Consider the following 27202-nt stretch of genomic DNA (forward strand, 5'->3'; position numbering starts at 1 on the left):
CTCACGACTGCAGAGCTTAGGGGGGAAATACACCAGGCCAGAGAAGAACTGTCTGCGCGTGTAACCGAAACTTCTAGCAGGATTGACGAAGTTCAAGAGAACGCTTCTAGCTTAGCCAGACAGTTAGATGAGAATTACACTGAACTTGCTGATAGTGTTAGACAGGTCTCGTCTCGCGTCGAACAGACCACTCTAACCCTAAATAATCAGGTCAGGCGAGTGGAAGTGAATTTCGCTTCCCAACTAGCTAGGATCAGGGGGGAACTAGAGCAGGAAACGCCACTCGATGAGATAAGGTCAGAATGTAACGGCAGCATCCAACAGATGCAAGAGACCGTTCATGACGTGTGTGCTCAGCTCGAGAAGAAAATGGAGGAGTGGAAGAGCTCCATCCAGAAGGAGACCAGTGAGGTTATAGAGGGGAGACTCGCTAACATCTCTGTCTCCGGCACACAGGAAAGGCCAACGTCACCAAATGACATCTCGAGTCGCGATCTGCCTGGTTCTCAACCTGGGAACCTTGCTACTTCCCGCGAGACAGAGCCTGTCCCGTCGACATCTCGCTCATGCAACCATGAGACGAGACAACATCTTGCAACGGCCTTTGGATTAATACACAGGGACGTAACCTTACCTGTGTATTCAGGGAACGAATCAGAGACAGAAACATACAACTTTCTCCAAGATCTCGACCGGTACTTTGAGGTCACTGGAGTACCGGATGAGATGAGGCTCAGCTTCATACCGCGAGCGATCCGTAATACTTGCTACCAATGGTTTCAAGTTAACCGTAACAAGATTCACAGCTATGAAGAATTTGTGCATAACTTTAAACAATGCTACCTGAGTGAAGAGCGACTCGCAAATCTAAGGGCAACGATACTCACCTCCCACTTCGACACCCGTGTACACAAATCCCCAGCAGAATATCTGCTGGATTTGTTACATAAAAACAGTATTTTAGAGCCAAGGATGTCTGACGCGACATTGTTAAAGGTACTTCCGCGTCATTTCCCGAACTGGCTGTTTAGGGCGATAGTCTCTTCTCGCCCAAAGACAATAGCCGAGCTTCTAAATCTTGTTCAGGAACTGCAGTCGTCTATGACGAATCGCGACCAGTTCTTTCAGGGTAACCAGAGGAAAGGGGTCAACATGCTCCAAGTGAGCATGGAAAACGAGGACAATAACCCCTCTGGCCACAGTGGGAAGCACGCTGCTCGTAAACAAAATAGAGCAAGAGAAAACCAGCGTCCTTACCAGAGAAAGAGACATCAAAACACGAATAATAACAACCACCAGCGATCCCCACCTCGCCAGCCGAGCAGTGGAAGTGGGTCGTCTGGCTGGTCACGTGGGGGGAACTCCCACTCCTCTCACAACAACAACGTTCGTGGAGCCCGAGGTAGGAGGGGAGGGATGCGCCAAACGGATAGACAGCAGGGAAATTCTTTCCGTCACGAGGACCAGGAAATCCAGCTGTTGGAGCACTATGACCGAGCACCTCCTCCTACCAGTCAGAATCATAACATGACCAGGAATAACCAATCCTCTTCTTCTGCTCCCAGAGAATGAGGATTGTCCGCATGTACTTTGGACAACGGTAGGATGACTATGGAGAACACGAGTACATCTGAGTTGACAAATAAAAATTCCAAGTATGTGCGTAACTTAGAAGAAAATGTAGAAAATATTCATTTATATGATAATACGTGTGAAACCGCAGTGAAAGAGATTTTTGACAATGTAGTAGAAAAAGAAGAAGAAAATTGTAATATTTGTTCAGATATAATAGCAAAGAAGCATTTTAGTGAAGGCATGTTCAAAAATAAGTTAACCTTGTTAAGTAGGACAGGAGAACACATCGATTTAGATAGGGCTGTATATGAAGAGGCCAATGGCATTTTTAAGAATTTATTCGATTCAAGTGATGAAGAACTACCCAGTAATAACGTCATCTCACTACCAGAGATTAATGTACTTTTGTTTGGAAAGGAAGTTAATTCATTATTAGATACAGGAGCTACTTGTTCTGCTATCTCTAAAGAAATTTGGGACTCCGTCTCAAATAGCCACCCCACACCCGCATTTTTGAGTGCTAAGAATATACGGGTTACGTCTGCTTTCGGAAGTAAATCAGCGACGATCATAGGCCAGACGCTGTTAGTCATTCAGATACATGGGAAGGAATTTCATACATTAGGCATCATTATATCAGGTCTGAATAGATCTTTGATTTTAGGTTCCAACTTCTTTACAGAATCTCGTGCCGTGTTAGATTATGATACTGGCCTTCTACATCTCAAACATCCTCATGATGTAGAAGTCAAATTTAGATCTGTAGATTGCGAGACTGAGGATTTAGTAGTTCGATGTTTAGAATTGAATGGTGAGTGCGAGAAACCATATAGTTTCATTGAAGAGTTAGAAAATTTTGAGTGTAATTTTTCCCCGTCAGATGAAGGACGGAAGGCCATACGGGTTAGCGCACAGGATGAGCATAAGACCTGCAGAGAAAAGGCTGCTCGCGCCCCGAACTTGGATGATGGGAGATTCCCAAGTGCCCAAGAAATGGCAGTTCATGTTTTCCCACCAGAAGAGTGGCGTAAAGTGAACACACGTGCCTCCCATTCAGATATAGAAGATTTTGTCGCGAACTACTCAGATCTCTCAGCCTCACAAAGAGAGAGTTTGAAAGCTGTTCTTTTAAAGCACCAGGCGCTTTTTGATATCAAGCCAGGTTGCATAACTAACTACGAGCACGAGGTTGGAGTAACGGACGAACGTCCTATAAAAACTAAATTGTATCCTTACCCGAAGAAATTCAGAAATTTAGTATCGAATGAAATTTCGCGTTGGGAGGCCTGGGGTGTGATCAAAAAGATGCCTACTGCTTTTATAAACCCTCTGGTAGTGACACCGAAGAGCGATGGACGTATTCGTGTCTGTATAGATGGCCGAGCTTTGGCTAAAATTTCAGGGGATCTCTCTGACAGACCTATGCCACCCCTATCTGTTCTCCAAGATATTTGCGACAACTCTTGGTTCAGCTGCGTGGATGCAACTGAGATGTTTTTACAAATTAAGGTCAAGGAAAGTGACCAGAAGTATCTTGGGTTCCTACATGAAGGCATTTCATATGTTTTTCAAAAACTACCGTTTGGGACAAAACAGAGCCTTGCTTCTTGCGTAAGAGCATTAGATATGATAATTGGATCAGAAGCTAGAGAGTACTGCGGCGCTTATGTAGATGATTTAATTCTAGCCGACAGGAGCTTCGAAGATCATTTGGTACACCTCGACAGAGTGTTGGGTTTACTCACTGCGGGCGGCCTAACTCTCAGGCTGAAAAAGTGTAATTTTGCGAGAAAATCACTTAACATACTTGGTTTCCATCTTTCGCAATCCGGTATCGGCAAAGATCCGGCGAAAGTGAAGGCGGTGTTAGATTTTAGGACACCACGGAACGTGAAGGAACTGCGTTCCTTCATTGGCTACTGCCAGTATTATCGTTGCTTTAGTAGGAAGTACTCGGAAGTTCTCCATCCGTTGTTCCAACTGCTAAAGAAGAATGTTAGATTCAAATGGGAACCAGTACATCAGGCAGCGATGGACAGGATCAAGCAGATCTTCCAGGAGGAAGTAGTTCTGAAAACCGTCCTGCCTGACAAGCAACTGATTCTCGAATGTGATGCGTGTGATATTGCGTGTTCTTCACTATTGTACCAGCGTGATGACAATGATGACATCCGTGTCATTGCTTTTACATCACGTGTGTTCAATGCCGCACAACGCAACTATTCTATAACGGAGAAGGAATTTTATGGACTCATAGATGGCGTTGTTAAGTTTAAGCAGTACTTAGTTGGTACTAAATTCATTGTACGCAGTGACCACCTTGCTCTTAAATTTATTCTCTATTGTAGACTTACAAACCAGCGTATCACCCGGTGGGCGATGTTACTCTCAAATTTCAATTTTGAATTCCAGTTTGTCAAGTCCAATGAGAATCTGAGTGATTATCACTCTAGGTACCCTCCTCACACAGAAGAAGACCTCAGTGTTGCACGGAAGCCTATCCTTCAGGAGTCGCTGATGTCCATCCTGACGGAAATTCCATGTGAGTTGAGGAAGATGATAGCCATACTACCGGAGATGCAGTCTTCAGATCCTGTCTATGGCAAGATCAAGAAAGACGTCGAAGAGAAGACGGACTCACCAAAGGTGAACGGTGCTTGTCACCGTTTTGAAGTTTTGAACGGGCGCTTATGCAAGCGTGACCGGGAAGGAGTCCGAATTTGCATCCCAGAAGTGTTAGTAGTTCCACTGCTCGATTATTACCATTCAGATCGAGGGCACCTGTCGGCCAGTAAACTACTTCCGCTTCTAACAGAATTCTTTGTATGGCCAAAGATGAGAGCAAGTGTGAGGCGTTTTTGTGCTTCCTGCGAACTGTGCCAGAAAAGCAACCCCCCTCAATGTTATCGTCCGGGACCACTGAATCCCGTCGTAGTTGAGAAGCCAGGCTATTTGGTCTGTGCTGACTGGTTAGGGCCTCTAACCAAGGGAATTGGGGGAGTCCACTACGTATTAGTATTTTATGATGCTTTCTCCAAACTAATAGGATTGTACGCATGCAGAAAGGCAAACACTACCACTGCCATAAGGAAACTCAAGGAGTATCTGAAGGTTAATCCTAGTGTGGAACTAGTCTTAACAGACAGAGGGTCACCTTTCCAGTCTAACCGCTGGAAAACAGAATTAGCAGATCTTGGTATCAGGCACATCACTTCGACGCCATATTATCCGCAAGGAGAAATGGCAGAAGTAGCTGTCAAAGTTACAGTACGTTTGCTACGTAAATTGTGCCATGATAACCAAAGATTGTGGCCCAAATACTTGGAAAAGATAGAGAAGTGCTTGAATTCCGCCAAACACCTGACCACTGGCGTGTCAGCCTTTGAGTGCCACTTTGGACAGTCTATGTCAAGAGACATAGCCAGGCTGTTTGATATCCCAGAAGTGGATAAGCGCCATGACGTGCAGTACTATGTAGAAATTGCTAGAAAGAACCATAAAAGGAATGCTGCTGCACGAAAACGCAATTTTGACAAGTCACACCGTACTGTAGAGTACAAAGTGGGTGATCTTGTGCTAACTAGAGTTTTCCCCAAGTCGGATGCTCTAGCAGGTGTATCGAAGAAGCTCTTGCTCTTGTACTCGGGACCGTGGCAGATTGTCGCCGCCACTGGTCGAAACATGTACACACTAGGGGATCCAGCGACTAAAGAAGTGAAGATGACTAGGAATGCGTTTCTATTGAAACCATACATCTCTAGAGACGAGAAGGATCAAAGTGGTACTGGTACATAGAGAAGACACAAATCACACATATATGCATCACGCAACCGGAAGTGACAACTAGTGTATATAGTGATAGTGTTAGTGTATATTTCAGTGTATTAGTGTAAGTGTATGTATTGGGAACTTATGTCATTCATTTTCATGTAATTCAGGGAACACTGAATTCTCTTATTTAGCTTTTGATTATTGTTTTGCATTTATTATGTTTATTGTGTGTTTAACAGTGTTTTATATTTTTTTTTTAACCTTGGATGTATTGTGAAATTCTAACATTTCAGGAACAAAATGTGCCCTCCGTATGATCTACGTCCTGTACTAGAAAGTACAGCACCTAGAATCATAGGGGGGAAATTTATGTAGAGGGCCGATGCCCGTCTACATCATCTGCATATCAAAATGCAGATGAGGGGCACATTTGCATATGAATATGTAAATAGGATAATTTGTGATTTAATTATTTGCTGAATATTAGCATATTCTGTGCATATTTATTGGATATTATTAGTATTGATGTGTGAAACACCTAGCCTAGTACGTAAATATTAATACAATATTGTAATATATTGTATTTATTTCATTGTGTTTTACTCCATTTATAAGCTTATATAATGTACTAATGGGTTGCATATAATTACATCGTTGTTGCATAATGCATAACTAACAGGGGATGCTGGAAGAAAATGAATATAAAATCAGAGATGAAGGATTAATTAAAGAGGAAATGAGGAGAATCTATAAGTTTCATACTTGATTTTCAGAACGCTTGGATGAGAACTAGAGCTGAAAAAGTGTTTTTTTTTCTTTCCCGACTGACTGTCGCCTATACTACAGGTTGGGAGGTCTATCTCAACTCAACACGGAAAGAAACACCCAGAATAGAAACTAAATAAGTATTGTATACCCAGGAAGTAGCCTAGAGACTTCCGTTGGTGAATTTACACTGGGTTTGATACAATGTGTTGAAACACGGAGTTCTTATTGTTTAAAATGTCATAAACTTTTTCACGTCTACATGTGAAAATATTGGTTTCTATACGTGTGACTTCCACTGCATCTAGAATCAGCGTCTCTTCCTCCCCCCCTGTTCACCAAAAACCAGTAACCTGGCTAGCGAGCCTCTTGCTAGGTTCCCAGTAGGCAACACCAATTTGAAAATGTATACTTTAATTTGACTCATTTTCTGTGTTTAATATTAATATTTACGTACTAAGCTATAATCGTTCTTGGAAAGACCGCATAAAATTCTGTTTATTTTTAACAACGTGTTTCCCTTATCGAGCAAGACATTTAGATCTTGTTTTGTGAAAATTAAATTATTTACAATGATGTTTCCTTCAATCTCTCTCCAAGAAAGCATGGCTGCATTAGTAAGCAGACGGTTTGAACGACTGCCACAGTAATTGGGTAGAATGCTGCTTCTGGGAGAGATGTCAGTTAATAAATTGTATCAATATGTAATCCTTGTATGTTAAACTTTATTTTTATGTGTAATATCATATGTTTCTGTATTTCATTCATATGTAACTAGCAAAGGAAAACAAATGTAGGCGGAAATCATCCATAGTTTCTGCTGTGAGCATTAAGCTTCCGTGTTGTCCGCTATCAGGGAGGGGCAGCACGTATCAGCCGAGAAAGGTAAAGTTGGCTACGGATGGTAGCTGGAAGAAGGGCATTGACACGGGAGACCACCCGCAATATTCGCCGCAAGGCATGAACCCTTTGTCAAAGGGTGGTGGAAGAAGCGAGTTTCTTCGTTTCCTGTGTTTTGCCCAAAACATATACTCGTTTTCCGTGGAGAACGAGGTAGTGGAAGCTAGACTCGTGTAGTAACAAGAGGTAGTTTTGCAGTGTTAAAGGAAGTCATCCGACTTCCAGTACAGAGCTCAAGACCCAGGACGCGGTGAGAACAATTTTCGGTTCCCCGGGATTTGTCCTGTGAACTACAGTATCGCGAGTGAGTTGTACAAATTTCCTCGAAGAACATGAAATAGTACAGTGACAAACAGTGTATAACTTAAACTATTCTTAGTTATACGTCAGTGGTGCTATTATATTCAGTGAAAAATGAAGCTTAACATTGAAAGTTAATATTAATTATTCTCCATTCACTGAGTGCTTAGGACCCTCAGTGGAGCTCATCCATTTTAAAAGCTCTTCACAACCCCAGTGTTAATATGGGACAATTTGCAGTTTCCCAATATGGGAGAAAAATATATCATTACATATCTCAATTAGAGATATAACGCCAGAGGCCAGTAACGCCTTTATACTGAGCCTGTCCTTGGACGTTTTAGCACAAGGCTTACAAGTAACCATTTGCTTGTTTAAAATTGGAGCTACTGAACATTCCTTTATAGAATGCTTCACATTCAGTGTACCTTATTTTGTAGCAGAACATTTTCATGGGTGGAATGATCATCTTGGAGGAGACTGTGTCAGCGAATTGGAGCTTTGAGTACGTCAAGTAACATTTTGGAACAGTGCGTCAGAATTTAAAATTCTCTTTATTTTTTTTTATCTTCACTCTGTGGTTTAAGTAACAAATAATAGTGAAATATGTTGCTTCGATATTTTAATACATCTCTCCTCTAGAACTGTTAGAGACGAGAAACTAGATAATTATGAGGAGATAAAAATCATTGTATAAATATTTTCTATAAAAGTTTTTTTTTATTTTTAAAGGTCAGACAGACCTTTTCAAGTTATCAGTTTAATCTCATTCATTTTTTTTTTTAAGTGTGTTAAATATCAAATATATATCAAATAATAAGTTATGTGTTTCATGTGATAGTGCACTAAAAAGGTGAAAAGAAATAGTGTATAATGAGTGATATCATCTCATCTACCATGGTTGGGATGCCTGATTTCTTCATGGAAAATAAATCTGTAAGCTCTTACCGGAACAACTGTGTATTCAATTGCTGTAGGGTGAGTACCTGCACTAATGACAATTTTGTTTCAGGAGTGTGATTCAAGGAGACATTTTTCCCTTGATTGTGTATGTTGACTATCTCTCTGCATGGGGCTCAGAGAGAGAAGACTGCCCAAAGAACAACTAACAACCATGAAATAGTGAGATCATTTACAGGCTGCTACCTGTAAGATTTAAATTATAGTTTTTTTTTTTCATAAATTTGAAAATTATTACAGACTCACTATTTATAGCATCCTTGAGCATGGTTGTTATGCAGATGGCCCTGAGATCTGCTGTTCTACAGAAATAATTAATATTTGCTCTACCGAATCCATAAGGGAGTGGTGGCCCTGACAGGAGAGAACTTGATCTCCAAGAGGGAATAAATAACTACGTTTATAATATGTCTGATATTTGCATTTTATGTAAATCTTCAGTTAATTAAATATTCCCAGCCACTCTCCTTCAACATTTTTTTATTTTATTGTGTTGGTGTTGTCAGGTATAGTGTAGCTTCGGCTCTGGCCACCTAGCACCTCACACAACCCGTCCCGTATGAGGGATGACGTCCCTCGGCATCACACTATCCGGGGAAAGTAAAGGAAGGAAGGATGGGAGAAGAAAGCGGCCTGGGACCTATATGTTAGGTACCATCTCGGCATTTGTCTGGTGTGAACGAGGAAAACCTCACTCGGGATTGTAGGCATGAAAAGCCTTTTACCCTTTTTCGATCGAGTTTCACCACCGAAAATCAAACCCGGGACCGCTCGCACCAAAGAAGAAAGCGTTAGTGACTACTTTACCCGAGACCACACACCTCATGTCAGAATCGGTGCTGAGTAGTGGATATTCAGCTTTACTTGGGTAAGGAACCATGTGTTTCCTTACCTAAAATTAAATCCAGGTTTCCCGTCCTGAATTCATTAAACATTGTAGCACTTTGTAGCATTATGTATATGCGTATTATTTGTTTTCATTTTTAGTTACAAATTTAGAGGAAAATAGAACCAAATATAGAAAGGGCACGAAAATATATAAAAGCGTTTATAGAAATTATAAAGCAGAACACTAAAATAATGACGATAACAACATTCATAATAGCAAGCATTTAAAGGGATTTTAATCTACTAACTTTGTTTGAATCTTTTTCTCTATGCACGAGCGGTTTTGTAAACACATAATACTAGAAACCAGAGATAATTACAAAGAAGAAAAACATTCTGCAGGTGATAAGCTTTGAAATGTAATAGCTCTTTTTTAGACTCAGATAACTCAGTGTTCCGTATTCAAACTTCTTCATTAATTCACATACATTGGTCACAAAATATTCAAACAAACGAGAGAAACTATGAAAAAATAATAAAAAAAAAACTGCGCGTAGGGAACAGCGGGAAATCCATAGCTTTTGTTTCTAATATATCGTAACTGAAACAATTTTCAGGTTGAATGCTTACATATGCAATTTCGTGCTCCAGCTGTCGAACCTCGTGAAAACTTTACCTTTTTTTCACTACTTATTATCGTTTGTGATTTATTTATATTTATTTTACTACTTTTCAGGTTATTTGCTAGTTTTAATTTAATATTGTACGCTTCATAACCATCATGCAAGCATAATCTCATAAAAAAGAACGGTGTTATCATTTAGACGTATCTTTTGATATATTAAACATGTATTCTTTTAATTGTAAAAATCATTAGGACGAATAGTTGTAAAATACGGGAATGAGAGTAGCGAATAAGTCTTCTTCTTCATGATAGGTACTCTGACATTATTGGAAACTCATGGCAAAAGAAACATTTAAGAGGAAGAAAAGTCTATTTTGTGAGACTTTAAATAAAGATTTGAGGAAAAGACTTACTATGAAATGCTTCGTGTGGAGTGTTGTACTTGCATGAGTCAGAAACATGGACATTACTCAAAAAGGTTTAAAAAAAAACGACCAGAAGCTTTCGAAATGTGAATGTGAATAAGGATGATGAAAATAGCGAAATACGAATGAGAGGGTGTTAGAAATGGTGGAGGAAGGGGAAAAGAACAATTTTATGTATTATTAAGAAGGGGAAGATAAACTGGTTGGGGCATTGGCTAAGAAGGAACTGTATAAGACGAACGTGTTTGAGGTTATGGTGGTTGCAAAGAGAGGAACGGCGAAGAAGACTTCAATTAATGGACGATATCAAAACAGAAAAATCGTATGTAAAGACGAAGAGGTTAGCGGAAGACCGTGGAGCATGGAAGCTTCTCAACTACAGCAAGTGACCTGCCAGTAATAGCAGAATACCTATGATAATGATGATTTATCACAAACTGAAAATATTTCATGCACTAGCTAACCTCTTCGTCTTGAACTAGGAATTGTGTGCTTTAATACAGCTTATCAACTGCACGATATTTCTCCTCTCCCTCTTCTTCCTACCACCGTAATTCCATGTTCCTCATGGCATTTGTAGTTCCTTCTCATTGAATGTCCCAACCACTGTTTCATTCCCCCTTTAGTTTCTATCGGTAATTGTTATTTCTCCTCTACTACTCATAATTCTCCCTCATCTGCATCCTGTTTGTCCAAGCTAGTTTTCTCTGTCAGCATATTTGAGAATATTTCAATGTTCTATTGGATTTTGCAAGCGTCCATAACTGCACCAAAGCAATCAGGTCCAAAGTTGCCGTAGCCAAAGAAGCATTCAACAAGAGCAAAACCATTCTTAACTAGCAACTTAATATTGAACTAAGAAAGAAGTTGGTCAAATGCCATGTATGCAGCATTGGACTGTATGGCACAGAGACTTGGACATTACGGAAGCTAGAAAATAAATATTTAGAGAGCATCGAAATGTGGTGTTGGAGGAAGATGGAGAAGATAGAATTGGTAAAGAGAGCAACAAACGAAAATGTTTTAAAACAGATAGGATGGAAGAGGACGCTTTTAGCCAATATCGTTCGTAAGAAGGTCAGTTGGATTGGACACATCTTGCGAAGAGATTGTCTTTTTCGTACCACAATTGAAGGAAAGATGGAAGAAAAGGGAGGAATAGAAAGAAGAACAAAACTGATCGATGATTTGAAAAATAGAAGAAAATATTGGGAGTTAAAAGAGAAAGCTGAAGATCGGGAAACGTGGAAGAAACATTTCCAGGCCCAAATCTAAATAAATAAATAATAATAATAAAAACACTAGTCCCAGGACTTGCCAAAAGGCACAATATTTAATAATGATAATAAGTGTCCATATTCATGCTCCATAAAGCACAATAGTTTACACAAAACTTTTATGAGTCTTTCCTCAACTCTTTATTCAAGGAGCCACAAAATAGATTTTTTTCTTTTTAAATGCTCGTTCCATCACCTATATCCTTCTCTTCATATCCTCATTAATAACACTATCTAGAGAAAGAGAATAAAGGACTGAGGCGAATATTCAAAACCAAGAAGGGTGCGAATAATCTTAAGGAGCTAAGTACTTGTTTATTGAATTATATAGCACAACATAGGATAAACTGACAACCTTTCATCTCTATGAAGGTAAATCTTAGGGTTTCCTAAACCGTGATGAAAGTTTTGCTCATAGTTAATCTTAAATACTTTTGCTTAAACTAACCAAGTCAAGCAGTACATGATCTGGCCAGAGAAAGAACGGGTGACCGTTTTTAATGGCCAGATAGTGTTGGCACTACGTCGTGAGGACAATTAGGGAGCTTGAAAGAAAAAAAAAGCAGCAAACTCCGGTTTGGAAAGTCAACACAGACGGCGAGGGGGATGATATGCTGAACAAACAGCATTCCAAATGCATAAGTGTCAAGCCAGCTGATAGGCTCTAAGAAAAGCTGCGTTTAGTGTAGTTTAGTTTATCTTTAAATGAAAACTAAATTTCGTTACTTCAGAATAGAATATAAGATAATACAAATAGCGTGCATACAATTCAAAAACGTGTTAAAGCATGCATATTTTCTATTAGCTTGAGACATTATTCATAACAGCTTGGGAAAATTCAAAATTGGTAACTGATTCATACCAGCTTTGCTATATTCAATAAATTACACTAAAATACAAATGCTGAGCAAAGCGATATTTTATTATAGAATAATAAAATAATAAATGTGACACTTTCGGATATCTAACATATCCTTCTTCAGACACTATCGAAAATAAATTAAGATATATATATATGTATGCATTTTATATTTTATAATAAACGTTACTTTGCTCAGCACTTGTATTTTAGTGGAAAATTGCTAATAAAAGTCCAACTGACCAAAACCCTATATATGTTTTAAGATTATATATTTGTATTACAGTTGAAGGCTATGTGTCTGAGGAAGGCTATGTTGCATAGCCGAAACGGTAACACAAATATATAATCTTAAAATATATATATACTGCTTTGATCAGTTGGAGTTTTATTAACTAGCTTGAGAAAGAGTAGAAAATTGTTCGTACACTTACTTGACCATGTAAAGAATAGTTTTATCCTTATAGAGCCATATATAATGGTTTGGAATCGTCATCTCTTGGAAGGTAACCTTTTTGGCATTTTTGAAGAAGGAATCTGGCCTCCACATGTGCTTGAGCCACGTGACTGGAAGTAAACGGTATTCGGAGGTCATGTTGTCAGGCAATCGCAGGCGGAAATCCTTCCAACTTTGAGCAAAGAAAATGTCTGCTGCGTATGTCTGTAAAGGAAATGAAAACAAAAGTTCTGTTTAGAAAGAAACACCATTTCAATTAATATGTAACAATAAAATAACATAAATCGCTCAAATCCAAGTTTGAACATTAATTTTGTTCTATCGGCCACAACTTGGGCTTCTGTCATATAAACAAGGTAGAGGTTTACAAATAAACGAAAACAACGATCAATCACCTTTCTTTGACTGCTTTGTTTCCTACACTTGGAATTAAATTAAGCAGGGAGCCGCGGTGGCTCGTTTCGCGTTGAGACACGGGGCGCATAACATCGCCTCTCTGTCCGTGCTGTACTATTGTATCTGCTTTGTTTGTCGAATAGTGCCGTTTGATTTTTTTTTTTAATTATTTCTGTGACTTAGTGATTTGGTGAAGTGTGTACTACAAGTCCTTTGTTTCACTTGTGAGCAACACCATTTATATATATATATATATTATGTAGTTGACGTGTAACGTCGAGTGTAAGCAATATGAGTTGTATGAGGTCTAATACGCTCCGAATTAATTTCGTAACTGTGCGTCAAAAGCCTACGTCTATTCATATTCATGAATGGATTCGAAGTGTTTTCAAGTTAACAGTTGACCAAGTGTTAAGTATAGAACTCGACTTTATTCGTAAACTTTTATACATCAAACTAGTTAGTAAACTGCTATGTGAACGTATTCTTGCCGGTACCAACGGCACCGTGACTTATACCAATACTGATGGAGATCATGTGTTACCCATTGATTTGGCAGACAACTCTGTTGTTGTTGTAAAAGTCTCTTTATGTCCAATGGAACTTAGTGATACCCAGTTAAGTCGTGTACTCTCCCAGTATGGGGATATTCAGAATATTGCTGATGAACAGTACTCTACTGATCATATTTATCTTACCCGCACCGGTCGCAAACTAGTCAAAATGACTGTTAAACGTAACATTCCATCCTTTGTTACTGTTTGTGGTTTACGTCTTTTTGTCAGTTACGCCGGTCAAATCCAGACCTGCGCGGTCTGCAACTCTCAGGACCATTTTGTACAGGATTGTCCTAAGAAGAGAACTCCACCTTTACCCAGGTCTACTTCTGTGTCTCCAGGTGTCCGCATGCCGTGCAACCTTCCAGTGGATACATCAGCTCCCGATACCGGGTCTTACAGTGCATTTCCTGTTCTACAGAAGGATACCCACATACCCGTGTCGTCCCCGATTTTGCCACTTGCAAGTGCTGCATCTAGTGTTCCCGACATTCATCCCGTCCACCCTTCCATTGCTGACAGCTCACATAGTATGGAAGTGACACCTACTCCCGATGCTGATGAGACAGGTGTTCCATCTCCAGTTCCTGTGACTGACCAGCCACTTCTACTAAACTCTGAGGTAGGTGATAGAAATACAATAGAGGGGCACAGTGCTACCCCTTCAAGCGTTCCTCTCGCAGTTGGTTCCATCGACACCACTGGTTTTGAAGATGCTACAAGTGATACCATAAGTGATTCCGATCTGAGTGTAGCATCCTGCGAAAAGCGCAAGTTAACTCAACTTCAGTTTCACAGTAGTGCAGTGTCTAAAAATTCTAAAGGTAACCGCAGTGATGAAACAACAAGTGGTCACAATGTTAGGAAAACACGAGCTTCGACCAAAAAGTTGAAATCTGTTGTTCAATCAGACGGCGAATAGTGCATTGCCCATCTTTGGTATCAATAATTTATATTGTTTATATATTTCTTCCTTGTTTCTACTTTACACATGTTCTTGTTCCCGCATTGCTTTACTTTCATGTATTTATTTATATATTTTTTGTAATGTTTAGTTTTCGTTTTGCCACAGTCAATTTAAATCGTCTTACTTCTCCGGTCAAATTACACGCACTACGAGATTTTATATATCAGGAAGAAGTTGATATTCTGTTTGCACAAGAGGTGGCAGTACCCGATTTCCCAGACATCCCTAATTATTCATGTGTTTCACGCTTCACTGAAAATGGTTTAGGAACTGCTATTCTATACCGCAGTGATATTGAATTTCAAGCGCTTCTCCAAATGCCTACTGAACGTATCACCTTAGGAACACTAGAAAATATACGCCTGTGTACAGCATATGCTCCAAGCGGTTCGAATCATGCACGAGAGCGCAATAGTTTCTTTAATACTGAGCTTGCCCAAGCGTTACATAATGGTTCTTCTCCTTGTATATTAGCCGGAGACTTTAATGCTGTTTTGGCACCAATAGATATGACCCCACATTATACCTTCTCAGCCAGTCTGTCCAATTTAATTGCCACCTATGATCTAGTCGACGTGTGGCGACACTTATTTCCAACCACGCCTGGCCATACCTTCTTTACAGGGACGAGTTCCTCAAGATTGGATAAATTCTATATCAGTCGCACTCTTATACATCAGGTTCAACACATGGCTGTGGTCCCAGTCTGTTTTAGTGATCATCATGCTGTACTCATGGCCATCAAACTACCAGCCCACAAATTTCTCAAACGTAGCCCATTGTGGTACTTTAATACGTCAATTTTACGTGAGCCCGAATATGAAGCTCTGATACATGCTGAATGGAAAGGCCTCCTTCATGTGAAACAACGCTACAAAGGTTCTCTCATGCAATTTTGGGAAAATCGTGTTAAACGAACTTTTTGCTCTGTGACCAAACAATATTGTCGAACTAGAAACGCCGATCATTATCAGCAATATCACTACTATACTGGTCTATTACGAGATTACATGATAGAACAACAACGCGGGGGTCAAGTACGACCTCAAATTCAGCAGATCAAAACTCATTTATTAACGCTGCATAAACGACGTATGCAAGGTTTTATGATTCGTAGCAAAACACGTCAATATGATGACACTGAACAGGCAAGTATCCACCAAATACGCAAGGAGTGCACACGGGGCAGACAAATATTGATTTCTAAAATTAAGGGTGACGATGGCCGTGTGTATGAGGGCGTAAACGTCATGACTTGTTTTATTGATTATTATAAACAATTATATGCTCAACCTCCTACTTGTTGTACTGATTCTTCTATACTAGAGTATATTCCCTCTGTTTTAACGGATGATGATCGAGAGTGTCTATCGGGTCCGTTCACACTAGACGAGGTCAAACAGTCCATCCGATTAGGCAAACTAGGAAAGTCCACAGGTATTGATTCTCTACCACTAGAATTCTATGTTACATTTATAGATATTTTAGCTCCTTTTCTTACCGACCTTTTTAATGAATACCGCACACATTTTGTTTTAGGCCAGTCTCTCAGAACGGGCATTACTGTTTTGGTCCCCAAACATTCATTAGCATCTAGTGTTACAAATTTCAGGCCACTAAGTCTCTTGTGCACGGACCTAAAACTATTAACTCGTTGTCTGACGATCAGAATGAAAACATACCTTGAGAAGCTGTTAAGTCCTTGCCAATACGGTCTTGGCCACAATAACCCTATTTATAAGGCCTTATCCAATCTCAGAGATTTTATTTCCTTTCATGAATCCACCGACCCTTCTTCGGTAGCAATTTTATCCACCGATTACTCCAAGGCCTTTGACAGAATTAACCACAATTATCTCTTCCAAGTTTTAGCTAAATATGGATTTGGTGACCTTTTCATTTCTCTTATCAAAGGAATATATACGAAACGAATTACCAGGTTAAAGCTAAATGGAGGTTTAAGTGCTCCCATCTCTGTTTGTAATGGTATTCTACAAGGGGACACAATGTCTAGTATTTTATTTAGTTTATCTTTAGCGCCTCTTGTATATGCGGCACACCGCTTACTCCCTGGTGTTCCTGTGTATAACAACAGTCTAGCAGTGCAATCATACATTGATGACACACACTATATATTACGCAATGACGCAGATCTGGAATGTATACAGAAGTTACTACGCCTTTATCAACACGCCTCAGGCGCGCAACTTAATAAAGCAAAAACAAAAATATTGTGTTTACATGAACAATATCAGTCTCTGTATAGTAGAACGTTTGAAACTGTTCCATCAATCAAAATACTTGGTATTGTATGGTATCCTACTTTACAACAGACTATCACGAAAACATATGAAGTCATAGCCTCTAAGATCCGAAGTCTTTTAATAACGCATAAATCACGTAATCTTAGTCTTTTCAGTAGAAATTTGTTTCTTAAAACTACTGTGTTTAGCTTACTATGGCATTCTGCACAGATTTTCCCGTTACCAAAGCGTATCTATAAGTCTTTAAACAGTCAGGCGTTGTTTTTTCTCTGGCATAATAAAGCTTTAAGAGTAGGTCAAACACAACTACTTTTGCCTGCAGCAAAAGGAGGAATAGAGTTTATGGATCTTGGAATTCAGTCACGTGCTCTGCTTGTGCATAGAAGTTGTCGTATGGTTTGTTCCCACCCCGATTCGATTACTGCTACGGTTTTCAATGTCTGTTTTCAGTGTATTGACCTTGTGCTTCCGATTCCTATCTTTCCTTGGGCGATTAAATTCCCTCACCTTCGCGATGTAGTACTTGATATGCTGTATGCAATAGTCGCACGACAGCAGATCGAAATTAGGTCAGTCAAAGAATTATACTGGCACTATCAGAGCACGTGCGTATCTGTTAAGCCACACGTCATGCTTCACGTGCCATGCAAAAACTGGAGTAACATCTGGAAAAACATAACTGCCAAGTTTTTAACTCACAAACAGAAAGAAATGTGGTATTTTATTGTTAATAATGTATATGAAACGTCTGCTAGGCTCTTTAATCTAGGTATCACCTCTACAAATGTATGCTATTATTGTAATCAGATAGACACTCTTGAACATCGATTCCATAACTGTTTTGACATACCACCCATTTGGCAGGCTTTTAGCACTATACTTAGTAGAATATGTCGTACCTCACAAACTGTTTTTAGCGTACATAATGTAATATTATTTCCAGATTTTCATTACTTTCCTAGCTATAAACATAATGCTGTGATCTGGTTTACTGTACAAACTATCATGTTTATTCTTGTAACAGCACGACCATTGTGTCCTGAAATGTATGAAATGTATTTAACATACCAGGCTATGAAGCTCTCTCCTGTATGTAAACGAAAATATTTTGCACACTACTTATCTGCAATAGCTCCCACACTTTCTTATGATGTAACCCACAAACAAAAATGAACTGAATCAGTGAGTTTTTTTTTTTTTTGAATAATGTTTTATCTTGAATAATATTTTACACTTTCAGTGAGGCTGTGAATAGTAAATATCCTTGTAAATTTCTCTGTATTTCGATGGAAATAAAGTTATTAAAAAAAAAAGTGGTAGAGCGTTCACCTCTGGTGCTTGGGGTCCTGGGTTCGATCCCAGCTCCCGCCAAGTGAACTTTGTGGTGGACAAACACCCTGTGCGTGAGTTTTCTCGGGGTTCTCCCGTTTCCTTCCACTTTCTTCATTCCACCATTTCATTCATTACTCATCATCACCGTCTCCTTTAGCCTAACCGGCATAACCGTGGGACGTAAAACAAAGATTTCATTTCATTTTTGGAATTAAAATAGCAAATGCTTGGCTCAATTGGGATATTTATTTAGACACAAAGAATTATAATTTGCTACGTATAGTTTTCAGAAGCAAAAAGGAACGCAAAAAAGTTTTCGAACAAGACTATACGCGTTCTAGTTTTAATCTTACTTATCACTGGATCAGAATTCTATTTCTTTTCTACCTTTTCTATCTGAGTTCACTTGTACAAATGGTATCATTCTTGTCTTTGATGACCGACTCCCTCCCTTTTTTTTTTTTTTGGCAATTCGAATTCCACGTTAAACCGTAAGTCCATCTGATGTTGCTTCTTAAAAGGGACTTATTCTAACCTTATTTTTTTTTTTCAGGAGCTGGTGTCGGCTTTTGGGGTCTCTCTTTTCTATCTTGTGTCCAACCGCACTACACTGTATCGTTCTTCAATCAATCTCTCCATTTATTTTTTGGTGGCCTCGGGCCAATTTCCCATTCAGTGTTATAACGCCCACTGGGTGAGCTATGCATTTCAAATGTCTTCTTCTTACATGTCCAAACCATCTCAGTCTATTTTTTTTTTTTTTTTTTTTTTTGCAGGTTTTCTTCTACTAGTTTCACATTTACTATTCTCCAAAACACTTCACTTTTAATTTTGTTCTTCCGCGTCACTCCACACATACACTTTAGCATCTTCATCTCCGCAACATGAAACTTGTGTTCCTCTCTCTTATTGGTCGTTCAACATTCCGCTTCGTATAATATGGCCGGTCTTGCTATTGTTTTGTAAATTTTTCCTTTAAGGTTGGTTTAATGGGACAAGTTTTGCCGATAGATGGCACTACAGGTCTTCGTATCGTTTGCATGTATTTTTTACCTTTCACGAAAATTTACAATTTCTCTTACAAATTTCAACCAAGAGACTTCAAATTTTTAGAGAAGGAACTTCATAACCTATTAAAGGGAACAATGCGTGCCGATTTTTTAATTAGAATTTTCTTCATAGTTGAAATGGTTTGATTGTTGAAATGGGTATCTAAACCTTTAACAATATAACTGTTTCAACTGTGAAGAAAATTCTAAATAAAAAATCGGCACGGATTGTTCCCTTTAATAGGTTATGAAATTCCTTCTCTAAAAATTTGAAGTCTCTAGGTTGAAATTTGTAAGAGAAATTGTAAATTTTCGTGAAAGGTAAAAAAATACATGGGAGAGATACGAAGACGGTAGCGACATCTATCGGCAGAACTTGTCCCTTTACACTAACCTTAAGGCGTGTTGCTACACTACGAGCACACAATGTTGATGCCACTTCTCTTGATTTTATCGAACCACTGTTAATTTTGGTGTTTACATCTATTCCTGCATTTTCCCGTAGTACTCGTCCCAAGTATTTGAATTTTGTCATCATTAACACATCTTCTTCAACTGGTCGTATTCTTGTGTCCCGATTACATTTTTTAAAAAAGAGCTCTCTGCTCCAACTAAATATATTCACATGAAATCTCAGGAAACATAATCTCCAAAGTATAGTCAGGGTTGGGTAATTACGCGTAAAAAAGGTTTTCTACGTGACGCGTAAAATACGCGTAAAAACGCGTAATTTACGTAAAATGCGTAAAGTACGTAGAAAATTAGAAACAGGTCTACAAATTAAAAGAAAACGTTCTAGGCGCTGAGCTTTAAAAAAGTTCTTTCTAAAATTGTATGGAATTTAGCTGGACTTTGCAAAACTTAATCCGTAAGCATAAACTGGGAATTTTGTATTGGCTTTGTAAAGTAGCATTGTATAATACGGTTTGCACGCGTGACTGTTCAAAACCCATTTCATCATGTTTCATGTTTTAAACCCTCTGTAATCGAGAAAAGTTTTATGCCAGAGAAGCCGTGGGAGAAACTATTGTGCAATACAACAACAATGGTAAGCCTTTGTGGTCTCCATTTGTGACGACTTTCTGCAATGTCTGAGAAAAGCATCACGAACAAGTAGAGGAGTTTCTGTTGGAAAACCTCGGCCCTTCAGGAACAACTAGCTACCAGCAATATCGGGGAAAATGTGGAAAATTTGAAGAACTTATGAAGAAGAGAATTACAACACCACGCACATTCTGGTATTTCGCTACTCGGTAACACAAGGAGTTGTCGGAATTTGCTATGAAGTTACTGAACATCCTAGCATCTTCAGCGCAAATTGAAAGACTTTTCTCAAATTGGTCCCTTTTCCATAACGTCATAAGGAACCGGCTCAGCTTCCGAACGTTCGAAGAAACTACTTCAAATATACTACACTCTCAAATTACAAGACCACTCAAGTTATGAATATTAGTGTGATTAGGGCATGTAACTTTCCTTTTTTTTTTTTTTTTAGAATTAAAATAATGGCTAAGTTTTAAATAAAATGATATACTTAGTGTTATTGGAACCAAGTGAAATATATTCAGTATTCGAACTAGGAAGAAAGACAAATTGTTTCTCCCCCCCCACACACACACACGAAAAACGAAGAAACAAGTAGTTCAATATTCTGTTGAGTATTTTCTTCAGTTTTGTCTATTTATTATGAGTATGAAAAATGTCTACATTAAATGTTCAAATGATAGTCAAGTGCTAAGGGAAGTAATATATTTAGTGTTGTTGGACTTGGAAGAAAAGAGCAAAATAAATGAGTTCATTCCGAAAAATGTAGTATAATGTTCTGTTGTGTGCTTTTATATTTTTTCAGTTGTGTGTGTTTAAAATGAGAATTTAATAACTTTTATATCGAAAATTCAATATGTCCCAGTGCTAAGTGAAGTGGTATATATAGTATCGTTGGGACGTGGAAGAAAAAAACAAATCAATTTATTCTAAAATTTCATTATTTCAATATTCTGTTCAGTATTTTTCGTATCAGTTATGTGTGTGTGTTAGTGTGTAATATGAAGGTGAAATGAGCCTAACAGTCAATCTCTTTTTCTTTTCTAATAGAAGTTTCAAAGTATACTCAAATGTTTCGAGTTATATATATAAAGCTGCAAAGGTATAACAATAAATTGTTGTAATCAAAAGGTTACTTGATACTTTCAAACATATCTGAACCAACATATATTTTTAATGTGTGTGCTTATATGTTGGGTGGTTGTGCTTGTGTGTGTGCTAATAGGTGGAAAGTAGTAGTGGGCCGGCGAGGGGCTATCCAAAATTATCTTTTATTACTATGATTTGGCATGAAATCATTACTTTTAAATATAATGTTTAGAAGATAATAATGTTTTAATGCTTAAATAAGAAAACTAAGCTTACAATATAACCGACTATTCAATATGATCTTAGTTTTAATGAAAGAAATATAGTTTTCTACGTCTGCGTAAAGAACTGGTTTTCTACACGACGTATATTACTAGTAAATTACGCGTAATTTATGTAAAATACGTAACAAGTAAATTACCTTGCCAACCCTGAGTATAGTATATAGAAGTCGCTAGCTACCGAACAACATTGTCAAAATACGAAGTAATTAAGACCTAATTGCTTCCATTCCAACTTATTACAATAACCACTTGCGTAATAAATGTTTGTGAGGACAATAGTTAAATACAGAAAGGCTAACTCCATTTGAACATATAAACGGAAAAAAAATAAGAAAAATAATAGTTTGAATATTTCTCTAGAAGTATTAAACAGATAAATTGTGAATATTGTGAAACGAAATCTCCATACTTATTTTATTGTGAGTAAATATACAAAAGAAATGTGCGGGTATTCAGTATTTTATATTTAATTCAGAATTTAGGATTTAGATTTCTGGGCTTTCGGCATCTATGACCATTTAGCCCGTTACGTATTAGGGATGATGTCCGTCGGCGAACCACACTATCCGGCGAAAAGGAAGGAAGAAAGGATTGGGAAAGAGAGAAAGCGGCCTGGGACCTATAAGTTAGGTACCAACCCGGCATTTGCCTGGTGTAAATAAGGAAAACTCAGGACGATCTAATTCAGGATAGCTGGCGGCCTGAAAAAGCTTTTTACACTTTATAGTTAATGTGGGTATCAAACCGTACCCAACTATTAAAATGAAGAGATGGTCAAAATCGTGGAGAAATACATTCTTCGCAAAAATAAATAAATAAATGAAACAAAAGTAAAAAAAAATGTAAAAAAAACAACTTACTAATCATGCTACACTATTAGATATGAGTGTTATGGCTTAAAGTTATCGCGAAAAAAATATCAGTAAGAACTCATACAAGCCATCGGCGATTTTGTTTAACGCCTACTCAATATAAATTAATATATTGCAGGGAATATTTTACTGATAAAAAAGCGTTTGATTAAAGTGGAAATGTGTGTCACCGCAACATTGCAATATTTCATTTTCCTGTTCCCCATCTTTCTGTGTTATCCACATTGAACTCTCGCAAACGATTGTCGTATTTGCATTTTGTACATCAAAAACTATCATAAACCAAGTTTGTGGCTTTGATTTCAAAGATACCTATAAGAGTTAGGGAGTTTAGCTAAACATACATCCAATTTTGGAAAATTGTTGAATGTACATTGCAAAATCTTATTACCGAGTACTACGTGAAGACTTTGTTTGTTTGTTTGTTGTTTTTTTTGTTTTTTTTTTACATGTTGACTAAATCATGTTAGTTTAACAAATATAAATGATTAATTGCCCAATCAATAAGTAACTTTTCAATCAAGAAAAGTCAATAACTCTTCAATGTAAACTCGAATATTTATTACATAAAACTCGCCGTTTATTGATGCTCTCGACAGAAACCTAATAATAGAAGTGGCGAACAGCAGATGGAGCTGATTCCCTTCTAAAAGAGGATTGAAATTAGTAACGGCGAATGCACTTGATTTAATAGGTTGCCATTAATTGCCACAGAGAGAGGAATGCCAATTTGCTAATAATTAGAAAGTTCGGGTTGAGCGGAATAAATTCCCCGTAAGAACCATTTTATTTTTTTTCTTTTCTATTTTTTTTTAATGTAAGATCGACAGAGGCAATGAACAATGAGTGATGGAAATCAAATGAATGGTGAGGGGATAGTATACAACACGTATGAGTCTGAGCAAGATTCGGATTCTTGAAAGACAGATCTTGCGATCGCCAACCTAGTGAATACTTACCAACCTTTTGTTTTGAAAAGTCCACTAAATCGAGTACATATTGATTATCATTAAACAAGGGTATGCAACTCCATATCAAAGAAGTATTGAAACCAAACTCAAACAGATAGCTAATCTTCCATGATATAACCCAAGTAGGGTTATTGACGACTATACAACTTTTATTTGGATGACGTATGGTCAGCACGGCTGTTTCTATGCCCGTTATTCTTGGTTTCTAAGACCTGAGTTCAATATCTATTAATTCAAATAATTCTTCCAATTGAATAATAATAATAATAATAATAATAATAATAATAATAATAATAATAATAATAATAATAATAATAATAATAATAATAATAATAATAATAATAATAACATATTATTAAGTGCTAGGAACAGCTCAAAGGAAAAAAAATACAACGCTGTGTTAAAACAATTACATAATGATTTTAAACAGACCAGAAAATGTATAATATAAAATGAGTTTTAGAGCAGTTAAGGCCCTTGTCAGAAGGAATAATGTTCAAACTATAAAGTTCCAACAGATTTACAAAATGCGATTAAAATAGTAATTAAAAAAAAAACAGTCAATAACAGATATGCAAATATGGACATAATATGCAAATTAAAGTTTCATTCAACTACCATTTAAAAGAATGAGTCAATGAGTCATAATAATAATAATAATTGTCGCCAGCAGGAGTGAACCAAGGTCCACGTGATAGGGGTACAAGTACAGGAGAGTACCATATAAAATAAAGAATGTGCAAATAGTAACTGACCTGTTACCAGTTATGCATAACGAGAAAAAATGCTACAGTAATCTTAAGCCCAACATTTGTAAGATTATTATTATTATTATTATTATTATTATTATTATTATTATTATTATTATTATTATTATTATTATTATTATTTAGTAGTATGGTGCTGATATTCTATTTGGGAAAGTGTTTTACCTGAAGGAAGCGTGTAGCTAGTAGCAATGATATTACTACATAAATAAGAATGGCATATATGCGGTGCCCAGCATTTTACTCTGTGGTTCAAATATCAATATGAGAAGATATCAAATAATTTGTGGACTAAAAAATGTACACAAGTACTGAGAATAAAAAAAATACAAAATAAAAGATATGGGAAACTGTAATAAACTTTCTCGCTTTGATTTCTTAAAACTAAATTATGTTATATTGCAGTTATAACTGAAACATTAATTAAGGAAATATATATATATATATATATATATATATATATATATATATATATATATATATATATATATATATATATATATATATATGTACTAGATTTGGCTAGCTGGGGCTCCGTCCCCAGACCCCCGAGTCTGCTCGGCCTACGGCCTCGCATATCTTATCTATCGGCCTTTGCATCAACAGCGAATTTCTTGAACTTGCTCTTCATATTTCCTAAATCTGCCCATCCGGGGGCTTCGCTCCCAACACACTGTCTTTGTCGGCCTACGGCCTCGCACCTCTTGAACCCACAATCCTATCGTTTCTTTTGCTATTTCAACTATCTAAAAGATAAGATTTTGTATCCCGAGAAAACGCCCATTTAAATAGCATGGGGATTTCTTCATCCCCCTTTAGACCCCTAAAAAACTAAAAAATGTTCACTTTTGGCAATTTTTCTGTCGGTTAGTCCCGTAAGGCTACAATCATGCCAAATTTAATCATTCTAATCATGCTGGAAGTGCCTAAACATTTTGGGTTGTAGAAGACGTCCCATACAAATATCGAAGGAAAGATTTTTTCAGTTCCCCATAAAACCACTCTACAGTTGGAAATATTTATTTCTGATGATTCACTTAGGTAACGTTAACGAAAACGTACAAGCATACCAAATTTCAAGTTTTTATCCCAAGTACCTAAAACATGAGATTATATGTCCAAAAACAGGCTCATTTAAATAACATGGGGAAATTCTTTATCAAATCTTTAGACCCCCTAAAATTAAAAATATTCACTTTTTGTAATTTTCCCGTGAGTTCGTCCCGAAAAGCTACAATCATGTCAAATTTAATCACTGTAGCCCTACAGGAAGTGCTCAATAATTTGGGTGTGTGAAAGGTGTCTGATATAAATAACATGGGAAAAATTTTTCAGTTCGATATAAAATCTCTCTAAAGTAAGATTTTTTTTTTATTTTTACTGATTTACTTAAGTAGTGCTAACAACAACGTCCAAGCATACCGAATTTCAAGTTTTTATTCCAATTCTGAGTACCTAAAACATGAGATTATAAGTCAACAAAAGGCCCATTTAAATAACATGGGGAAATTTTTTATCCCCTCTTTAGAACCCCTACAAATTAAAAATATCCACTTTTGGCAATTTTCCTATTGGTTAGTTTCGGAAAGCTACAATCATGCCAAATTTAATCTTTGTAGCCCTACAGGAAGTGCTCAATACTTTGTCAGCTCATGCAGTTTTATATCGGGTATTGCAAAATAAGTGTTACAACTCTTGGGAGGTGAATCCTGCCACTGAGACAAGAAAAAAAGTTCTCTTGAACTTTCGGCTATCGGACATAGTTTCAGATCTACAAGGTGTCGAAAGCGTGGGAAAATGACTTTCGGACGCTAATAGTTCGGAAACTATCCAACGTAAAGAGGGCAGGTAAAAAATTCACTGAAGAAGTCATACCTGCTGTATTGAATTTTGCATGTTTCACAATCCTACCATGCACGCGCAAGGGATTCCCCAAAGGAACGTAGAGAGTCCCGAATAATCTGCTAAATGAAAGTTGGTCTAAATGGATATGAATTGATGGGGTTTCTACCAGGTAACAATAATTCGTTTGTCTTAAGTCGATATCTGGAACAAATACAAAATGGCGGACACCTTCATGCCCGTTGTGTGTGGTTGCATAATCGCCAGGTACGGATGCTGGCCAACAGTGACGTTCTGAGTATTAAGTGTAGCAAATTTGTACTCAAATGCTCTAGAAAGACATCTGTAGTGTCGGTAGAACATAACAGACGAAGCAGGGTGATTCACATGTATGGAAACACTTAACGAAAAATGCCCAGAAATGCACACATACTCAGTAAACGTGAGTTCAAAGCGTCGCAAATGTAAGGATTAGCGTCAAGAACATGAAATTCATTGCCAATTCACCAATAATATTCCTTCAAACCGATGCAATATGATGAGCACGATTGCATACCAATAAGGATGCAATAACTGAGGCCAAGTTCAAATTGTGCAGTTGGACTCACAATGAAACTGGGTAAACTAAATGAATGTCACTAGTGGGATCGCATGACCGATATTGAAATGTGGCCAATGTGTGTGTTGATATCAACATGTAGCTAATGAACAAATGTCAACATGTCCCACTACTGTTGGGATAGTGTCCCACGTGCGAAAAATAGGAAAATAACTACTCGGGTCTTGAATCTGTGGCCTTGGGCTCCCAGTAGGATTGGAAACTGCGACCACGCGAGCAAAAGCGAGTGCTCTAGCCCTGAGGCTCCTTCGGACCTCACTTTCTCTGTGTTCAATTCTTTGAGGAGAACCCACTTTGTTTGGTAAGCCATCTTGTACAGCCTCCCGACATGCTTGTATGTTTCATTTTGTTACTCCTACTGCACAGTTGTAATCAATCAGAGCTTTAAGATGTTTCTTGCTATTTCT

General features: G+C 37.8%; 1 protein-coding gene across 1 annotated transcript in view; it reads right to left on the bottom strand.

Moving 5' to 3' along the window:
- The window catches only part of LOC145687983 (glycine receptor subunit alpha-2-like), a 1333907-nt gene that overhangs the window by 379609 nt on the left and 927096 nt on the right, over nt 1-27202 (bottom strand). The window contains exon 4 of the mRNA XM_081761626.1: nt 12720-12946. Within this exon, the coding sequence (XP_081617752.1) occupies nt 12720-12946 (227 nt within the window). The remainder of the gene's footprint in view (nt 1-12719; nt 12947-27202) is intronic.

This window comes from Thermobia domestica, chromosome 6, assembly GCF_964235325.1.
Source record: "Thermobia domestica chromosome 6, izTheDome1.hap1.1, whole genome shotgun sequence".
Classification (NCBI taxonomy): domain Eukaryota; kingdom Metazoa; phylum Arthropoda; class Insecta; order Zygentoma; family Lepismatidae; genus Thermobia; species Thermobia domestica.